The sequence below is a fragment of the Anthonomus grandis genome, chromosome 9, assembly GCF_022605725.1.
Source record: "Anthonomus grandis grandis chromosome 9, icAntGran1.3, whole genome shotgun sequence".
NCBI lineage: Eukaryota > Metazoa > Arthropoda > Insecta > Coleoptera > Curculionidae > Anthonomus > Anthonomus grandis.
Window position 1 is genome coordinate 28,218,013 of NC_065554.1, and position 8,805 is coordinate 28,226,817.

An 8,805-nucleotide genomic window follows, 5' to 3' on the forward strand; every position below is an offset into this window, starting at 1 on the left:
AGCCATTTAGTTACAACTTATTAGTACTACTACTAGTCATACAGACTACTAAAATCCTATAAAAATGAAAAAAAAAATGAAATTGTTTCTTTTTAGTTTTTAAGGCCACTTCTATGATTTTATCTTTGCGAATAATTTGCAATATTATTTTGTCAGAAGCTGTTTCTTATTTTTTTGGAAAGTCGGAAGAATTCTTGTATCCTGGGCATTTACTTAAATCATTTTTGACGATTTTCAAGGATTTACACTAAATGTTTCAGTATACACTTTGTGAGTCTTTTTCAGATTTATCTCAAGAATTTTATGAAATTTGTTCTCATTTGTTCTGAGAAATATGTTTAAGTTATTCAGATTTTCGGATTAATTTATAATTTTATTTCAGGAACTTCAGTTTTTTTCTTGTTTGTCACTGGTAATTTTTTATTCCACTATATCTGTATTATATTAATTTTATTCTAGGTTTAAGTTGGCATAAATGTTACATTTTCCAAAAAAGATAGAAAATAATATATCTCTCCATTTTCCGGATTTTCAAAGAAATTGAATGTTTATTACAGGAATTTGAATTAAGTCACTTAGAGGAAAAGTGACACAATTCAATTTTCTTTCGAGTACTATCTAAGAAATGGTGTTTGGTATCCAATCTCAAAATTTCATATAACAGTAACGCATTTGTTCTTTATATAAATTTCACGCAAGTTGAGACTTTTTTATTTTTCCCAGGCACATTTTTACGCTTTTTCCAAGCAACTGAGATGACTTTGATATCATATTAAATTTGACACACTGAGAAAAATATCTCTATATATATAGCTCTATCATGGAAATATAGCTCTAGAAAAAATATAGCTCTATCATGGAAAAAATAAAAAAACAAAAAAACCACAACTACTTGGGAGAATGTCTGTGTGCCACGCCCTTTTCTGTTGTAATAAGATTCTTACGGCGCCTTCACCATTTTATCAATATTCAATTAAATCAATTTGATGTATTTTTTAACGCATCATAAATCATTAAATTTTTTATTATTTTAAGCAGGTCATTAATTAATTTATTGTTTTGTCCAGGCAGTTAAGCCTCTTTCAAAACTCAAATTTTTTCAAGCATTTTTTGGGTTTTTTCAGGCACTCCAATACCATATTTACAAATTTTTAAATAATACGTGCCACGCCCCTTCTTTTAATACATATCAATCAAGATTCTCACGGCGCATTCACCATTTTATCAATATTAAGTTAGAGCAATTTTAAATAAAAGACGTGCATATTATTTAATAAATTTAGTATAATAAATAATAAATTTTTTTATTATTCGAGGCAATTAGTCCAAAAAATGGGCGTGGCACACATATGTTTGCTTTCTATTTAACGATTTATTTACTTTAATAGGCTTTTTTAAAATATTTTTCCTATAACGATTTAATAAATTATCATGCTTTTTCCAGTATATTTTATAATACAAAAATAAGTTCATTATTAAAATAGATATTAATTAATATAAAATTATTACTAATAATTCAATTAAGCCACCTGGATAACACTCAAAATACCACAAACATTTATGGTCACATCTAAATAAAACTCCTATACTAATACTTCACGGTTTTATTTTGATCATTTCAACCACTTCTCCACTACTAGTTTTATCAAAACAGTTGGCGATATCATCGAACGTCTTCCCCAAAGTCTCCGGCAAGTAAAAGTACAAAAACAAAACGCCCACTACATTTTCCACACTGAGTCCGAAAAACAAAAACTCCAACCGAACGTTCTCCATAAGATACGGTGCCAGTTTCACCACTAAGAACATCACCACGTACGCCACTGACACTACGACTCCTCCCAACACTCCTCTGACCTTAACGGGTAATAATTCACCAATAAGAGTCCAGGGAATCACCAGCCAACCAAACGAGCTGAAGCAAATGTAACATAAAACTAAAACAACCGCGATAGTACCATCGGATTCAGTTTGAGATTCTACCTCCTTGTCTAATGTGGATTTATGAGAGAGAAACATGTATAATCCGACCAAAAAACTGGTGACAATCATTCCGACCCCCGAGACAAACATTAAGGTTCTGCGACCCACTTTTCTGGATATCACGGCGAGTACTATGGCCATGACGAATCTGATGCTGCCCAATAAGATTAGGGCAACAAACTCGTCTATTAAGCCGATATGTTTGAAGTTCCCGCCGATTTTTTTGAATATATCTACGGCATAAAAGATGATGACGTATGCGGACGACAGCTGTTGACAGATGAACAGAATGAGCAATATGACCAGTGGCTTCCACACGATCGGCTTCTTATAGAATTTTAGGTCAGATTTTTGGTCCCGTGGGTTCGATTGCGGAGAGTCTAAAATTCTTTGAAATTGTTCTTCATACACCTATAAAATAAATTATAAAATAGTCTTAAGGGGTGAGTGAGGAAGGGTTTGTTTACCTGCTGATCCGTGTACAGCCATTTCATTGCTCTAGCACATTCTTTTTTGTCACGTTTGAACACCAGGAGCCAATAAGGGCTTTCTGGTATAAAGCATAAGCCAATTAAGGAGCCTGTTGCTAGTATAAAGTTTATTTTTGCCATTGCGGTCCAATGAAGGCCGAAACCTGAAATAGTTATGAGTTACAGCCGGCAAAGTCTTATATTGTACACTTCCGTACCTAAAATGCAGGTTAAAAGGATCCCTAAAGTTACGAAAACGCTATTGAAAGTAAGTAACATCGGCCTGTACTTGGGATGTGAGATTTCGCTGACATAGACGATTGCCACAGTACTAATTCCTGTAAGAATAATAAAAGTTAGTTTGCCTACGGTCGAATTAAGAAGTAGCACATGACTCTTTTCCGAATTTTCAAGGTGCTCTCCCGTAGTTCTGCTCAAATCTTGTTATAACACGGTGTTTTCTTGATGTATCTGATGGAGCCGCTGGTATAGTTACTTCGAATTCGAAAAAAATCAATTTTTGGTGAAAAATTTAATACGGAGGGGTATATCCGAAATATAAAAAATCCCAAACTTTGAAGGTCGATATTTTGGATACTAGGGGCACTATCGGAAAAATTCTAACGGTTTTGACTTAATTTCGTCCTTCTGAATACAACGAGACTATTTAGAAGGTCATTGCTGTCATACTAGCCGAAATATCGCATTTTTAGAGCCCATTTTTGGGCTCAAAAACGAGGTCAGAAACTCAGTTTTTTCCGAATTTTCAAAGTGCTCTCATTCACTTAGTTCTGGTCGAATCTCGTTATAACCCGGTGTTTTCATGATGTAGGTGATTGGAATAAGCCGCTGATACAATTAGTTCAAATTCGAAAAAAAAATTTTTTTTTGGGGAAAAATCCGATACGGGGGGGGTATACCCGAAAAATGAAAAATTCCAAACTTTGAAGGTTGATATCTCGGCTAGTACAGGCACTATCGGAAAAATTTCAACGGATTTTACTTAGTTTAGTCCTTCTGAATACAACGACATCATCCACAAGGTCATAGCTGTCCTACTAGCCCAGATATCGCATTTTTAGAGCCCATTTTTGGGCTCAAAAACGATGTCAGAAACTGACTTTTGCCGAATTTTTAAAGTGCTCTCATTCCCTTAGTTCTGATCAAATCTTATTATAACCCGGTGTTTTCGTGATGTACGTGATTGGAATAAGCCGCTGGTACAGTTAGGTCAAATTCGAAAAAAATTTTTTTTTAGTGAAATTTCGATACTGGGGGGATACTCGAATAATGAAAAATTTCAAACTTTGAAGGTCGATATCTCGGCTACTACGGGCACTATCGGAAAAATTCCAATGTATTTGACTTAGTTTAGTCCTTCTGAATACAACGAGATCATCCGCAAGGTCATAGCTATCATACTAGCTGAGATATCGCATTTTTAGAGCTCATTTTTGGGCTCAAAAACCAGGTCAGAAACTGACTTTTTCCGTATTTTTAAAGTGCTCTCATTCCCTTAATTCTGGTCGAATCCCGTTATAACCCGGTGTTTTCGTCATGTAGGTGATTGGAATAAGCCGCTGGTACAATTAGTTCAAATTGGAAAAAAAATATTTTTTGGTGAAAAATCCGATACCGAAAAATGAAAAATCCCAAACTTTGAAGGTCGATATCTCGGCTACTACGGGCACTATCGGAAAAATTCCAATGTATTTGACTTAGTTTAGTCCTTCTGAATACAACGAGATCATCCGCAAGGTCATAGCTATCATACTAGCTGAGATATCGCATTTTTAGAGCTCATTTTTGGGCTCAAAAACGAGGTCAGAAAGTGACTTTTTCCGTATTTTCAAAGTGCTCTCATTCCCTTAATTCTGGTCGAATCCCGTTATAACCCGGTGTTTTCGTCATGTAGGTGATTGGAATAAGCCGCTGGTACAATTAGTTCAAATTGGAAAAAAAATATTTTTTGGTGAAAAATCCGATACCGAAAAATGAAAAATCCCAAACTTTGAAGGTCGATATCTCGGCTACTACGGGCACTATCGGAAAAATTCCAACGGATTTTACTTAGTTTAGTCTTTCTGAATATAACGAGATCATCCGCAAGGTCATAGCTATCATACTAGGCGAGATATCGCATTTTTGGAGCCCACTTTTGAGCTCAAAGACGATGTCAAAAATTGACTTTTTTCCGAGATTTCAAAGTGCTCTCATTCCCTTAGTTCTGATCAAATCTCATTATAAATCAGTGTTTTCGTAATGTGGGTAATGGGAACAAAATACTAATATAGTTAGTTAAAAAAAAAAAAAAAAAAACATTCTTGAGGGTATCATTGCGTTATAACATATAAACAGGGCAGTAGCTTAACCCAAGGTTTTCACCGTCAAATTTACCATCACGACGATGTTTTGATAAGTGATAATTTTAATATTTTCAGGGCTAAAATAGACGCTAATTGCGTCTAAAAAGGCCAGATTGATCAGAAGTGTTTGAATATTGATAAAAGTTCTTGGGACCTTAAATTATTTCTTATATTATCTTGTGAAGTTGAGACATCTTTCGTGTTTCTATGTTTTTTACACAATAGTAATGTTTCACTGTTATATACACTGATATGGAAAAAGCTTTTGACAAGGTAAGGCACAGTGTTATCATAAAAGCCTTATATGAGACAGGGTTGGGTCTATTCTCAAACTTGCTACGATTAACTTAGACAGAATAAACACATAGAAAAGACTGATGATTTAAAAATGATTCGGACAATCTCGAATGAAATTGAGAAAATTAATTTAATATAGACCGGATATATTTTTCATTATGCAAATTTCTCCATGAATAGAAAATTGTTGTTAGTATATTACTTAATACCTAATTCCAAAATAAATTTGAAAAATAGCCAATAGTATATAAAGCTCTTTAAATATAAATATTTAAAGTAATGTATATTTCAACTTCAGATCAGAAAAAGAAATGTAAGAAATAACTTGAAATTTTACAACTTACCAAAAAACTATGTTTAACCGAAACATGATTTTTTTAACTATATTCTGAAAGACTGTGCTAACTTGCTTTTAAATAGTTAATTCCTTATCTAATCGTTGTAATTTGTTTTGACTGTATTGACTGCCATTTGCTAGCGCTATTTGATAACGGTTTTCATTCCTACAATTTATTGGATATTGGACTTTTGATTTTAAAAGAACACGACCAATCAAATGTTGGTTTTCTTCGCCAACAATAAAATTATCCTCGATTTTTTGCTTTAGGTAGTATCTAAGAATTTCGGTATTGTTTGCATTCTTAAGTTGCATTGCATGCATATTAGGTTGATTAGATTATCCATATATGTATACATAACATAAATAAAAAATATTTATAGATGTTTCATTTTATTGCCTATATTAGCTTATCAATCAATGGTCAAACAAAGTCAATCTTTTCTTGATCAACTTCTTCAGCCACAAAACATGTTTCTGGCATTATTTCATTTAGTTATTCTGGTCATTGTTGAAACAAATATCTTTAAAATACATATGATTTAACCCTTTCTTATGATAAAATTATTATTATTTTAGAAAGTAATTTCTTTTAAATGATTTTTGACTCTTGTTGAAGCCAGAAATCTTCGATGTGCACGTTTTTCAATTAGTTCTGCAATAACTTATAGCCATTTAATTTCTATTTCTAGTACAGCACCATTTTGTTGAAGCCAGTTTTATTCCATAATAAGTCTGATATCATCATGCTTAAATCTGTTTTCATTCAAAAAAGACGTATGGTTTCCTTACCTGATCCAAAACCAGCAATAATCCTGGCAACATAAATAAACCAAACGTTACTAGCGAAATTATGTAGCAACCAGGATAATGCGAAGGGCACCGCAGTTAGTATGCACATTTTCTTGCGTCCGAATTTGTCCATTAACGGACCGATTGTTAATGCCCCCAGTGGTATGAAGGCAGTTACAATACTGGCTGAAAATTGTATTATAAAAAAATTGATCAAATCAGTGGGTGCTAAATATTGATTACCTATCCAAGAAGCTTGATGAATATCAATTTTTATGTCACTATTTGACTCCCTTAGTTGCGGTAAAAGTACTGCGCTAAAAGCCATATTGATCCCCGCATGAATAACGAGCGAGTGAGCTATGCAAGCAGCTAAAATCTATTGAAAACAATTAAAGGATATACACAATCAAAAAGTGAAATTTACCTGCTTAAGTGATTGTCTCCATGGCAGCTCCAAGGCGGCTTTTCCGTCATTATTCTTTTCTAATAAATCATTTTTACAACCATTTCTCTCCATCGAATACAAATAAATAAATTATCAACTAACCTCGGTATAAATTGGACTTTGTCTTTATGTATGATTGTATATATAGCGGTGTCGCGTGTCTGGAGGTTTACATAGCACTGGCCTAAAGTTTACTAAATTTCTATGGGTCTAGGTTATGAACAACAACGTTCCAAGCAGTTTTGTATATGAAACGACCCGATTGTATATAAATAAGTTTTGGATGCGCAATTAACGTTCAAATATATTCTTATAAGTGATTTAAATTGAAACTAATTTTTTTTTTCTATTTAACTGTTTTGGCTTGATATAAGATGTTTATTAAATATAGGTCGGAGAATAACTAATATTGTTTTTAGTTCATAATTTAATGCTTCTTAAGAGAAGGCAATATTAAAGCGAGATTTGGCATATAGGGTCTGATTTCAAGAGAGTTTTTGAGAAAATTGATAATATTGCCCTGTGAGTTTCAAGGCTAAGCATCTAACAGCAAAAATCATTTATTAAGTGATAGAATCGTTTTATTTGGAAAAAGTAGGTAAAAATGAGTACCTACAATATAGGTTGAAAAGAAATTAAAGAAAATCATGATGGTGTCATTAATAGCCCTCTTTTTGATTCTTGCAGATAAGTGAGTGAAGTAAATAGTCAGCTGTTGCTATTTTTTTCTAACTAAAGCACCAAGTTTCTTTACGGTAAGTTCTATGGCAATTCTAGGCATATCAGAGATTTAATTAAAAAAAATTTGCCGAAAATTAGTATCTACAATATAGTACTAAAAAAATTAAAACAAAATCAAGATGGGCCTTTTTTTTAATATTGCAGCAAAGTGAATCAATTGGGTACTCAATTCTGGCTAATTTATCCCAACTAAACCGATGGTACGGTCACAATTAAATTTAAAATCTTCGTTTGCGAAAAAATCCAATTTTTTTGACAACACATTTGATTAATCAATCGTAAAAGATTAATTTTAATTTTTATAAAAACGATAGGTACAAAATAAATATTGCTCTAAAAACACAAAAAAATGCAATTTATTATTAAAAAAAAAAAAAATTAAATTTACAGCATAAATAAAATAACATAACCCAATATTTCAGCTTTTTATTTAATAATTTAATAATGGCATCATTACAATAAACTTGACTTTACCTCGGTATTACGGTTTCCTTACGTTACAATGACCGAGGAAGCCGTAATAACACACGTCACAATATTACGTCACAAAGCTAACCTTAAAATTTTCCTACCTTGTTTTCTTTTTTTTACAAAACTACATACACACTATACAAAATTAGGTTATAACGTCGATCAAAACAGGCGAACCCTACCGACAACAACGATTTCGTTGCAATTTAAAGAAAAGCAATGTGGGGAATTCGCGATATCGATCGCTCGCGATATCTATTGCTTAACACAGGGCTAGGACATACGTCTTGTGGGACGTCAATTAAGTAGAAAAAGGATGGCAATAGCGGTGCCTTTCCAAACTTAGCACACATATAAGTCACGTGTTGAACTTGACTAACGTTCACGAGAATCTTGATTATTTGGCGGATGATCTGCAAGTAAGTAATCCATAAAAATACGGGTATTGAATATGCATGCTTAACGTTTTGATCCTCTAAATGTAAAATGTGTTTTTTTTTTTAATTAATAGTCAAAATTCTTAATAAAATGACTGTTCCATATACCATCTTGAAAACCTCGGCGGTCTTTTTAAATTGCACAGTCTCCCTTTCTCTCCTACATTAAGTAACTAAAGATAATTGTTATATTATTGTTGCCAAGTTATTCGGTAAATCCCTCCTGTAATACTGTAAATGCGAAACAGACTTATCATCTTTGCACATCCTCCAGCTGTCCTCGGTAACGACAAATTTATGCAAATAATTTGCAAGTTTGTCGAATATTTCGGCATTTCCATGTATTAACACCAGGTGTGCCAACTCGACAAATCCAATTATCGAAGTAGGCGTATACATATATCAGAAGTGGGATCTGCACGTATAATATATCATAAATATACTGAGTGAGCACCAACCTAAT

At 33.0% G+C, this 8,805-nt stretch overlaps 1 protein-coding gene across 4 annotated transcripts; it reads right to left on the minus strand.

Annotated features, from left to right (window-relative positions):
• Positions 1 to 1,588: 1,588 nt before the first annotated feature.
• LOC126740575 (solute carrier family 2, facilitated glucose transporter member 8-like) lies at positions 1,589 to 8,093 on the minus strand. 4 transcript variants are annotated; one of them, XM_050446651.1, is made up of 7 exons: positions 8,007 to 8,093; positions 6,673 to 6,877; positions 6,489 to 6,624; positions 6,246 to 6,431; positions 2,672 to 2,791; positions 2,451 to 2,617; positions 1,589 to 2,394 (listed from the first exon to the last, which is right to left on the minus strand). In XM_050446651.1, the coding sequence occupies exons 2-7, from the start codon at positions 6,763 to 6,765 to the stop codon at positions 1,597 to 1,599; spliced, it is 1,500 nt and encodes a 499-aa protein (XP_050302608.1). In that variant the 5' UTR covers positions 6,766 to 6,877; positions 8,007 to 8,093; the 3' UTR covers positions 1,589 to 1,596. The 4 variants fall into 4 exon arrangements, with proteins under 4 accessions (XP_050302608.1, XP_050302609.1, XP_050302610.1 ...); XM_050446652.1 differs by having other exon boundaries at positions 6,673 to 6,887; positions 8,007 to 8,080; XM_050446653.1 differs by lacking the exon at positions 8,007 to 8,093 and having other exon boundaries at positions 6,673 to 6,731; positions 6,796 to 7,670.
• Positions 8,094 to 8,805: the final 712 nt, after the last annotated feature.

Bases quoted from the DNA above. Each gene is read 5' to 3' on its own strand.
- LOC126740575 (XM_050446651.1), bottom strand. From the start codon at position 6,765: ATGGAGAGAAATGGTTGTAAAAATGATTTATTAGAAAAGAATAATGAC. The intron at 2,618-2,671 runs GTACGGAAGTGT...TAACTATTTCAG, and splicing joins CCTTTTAACCTGCATTTTAG to GTTTCGGCCTTCATTGGACC. The intron at 2,395-2,450 runs GTAAACAAACCC...TTTATTTTATAG, and splicing joins GGCTGTACACGGATCAGCAG to GTGTATGAAGAACAATTTCA.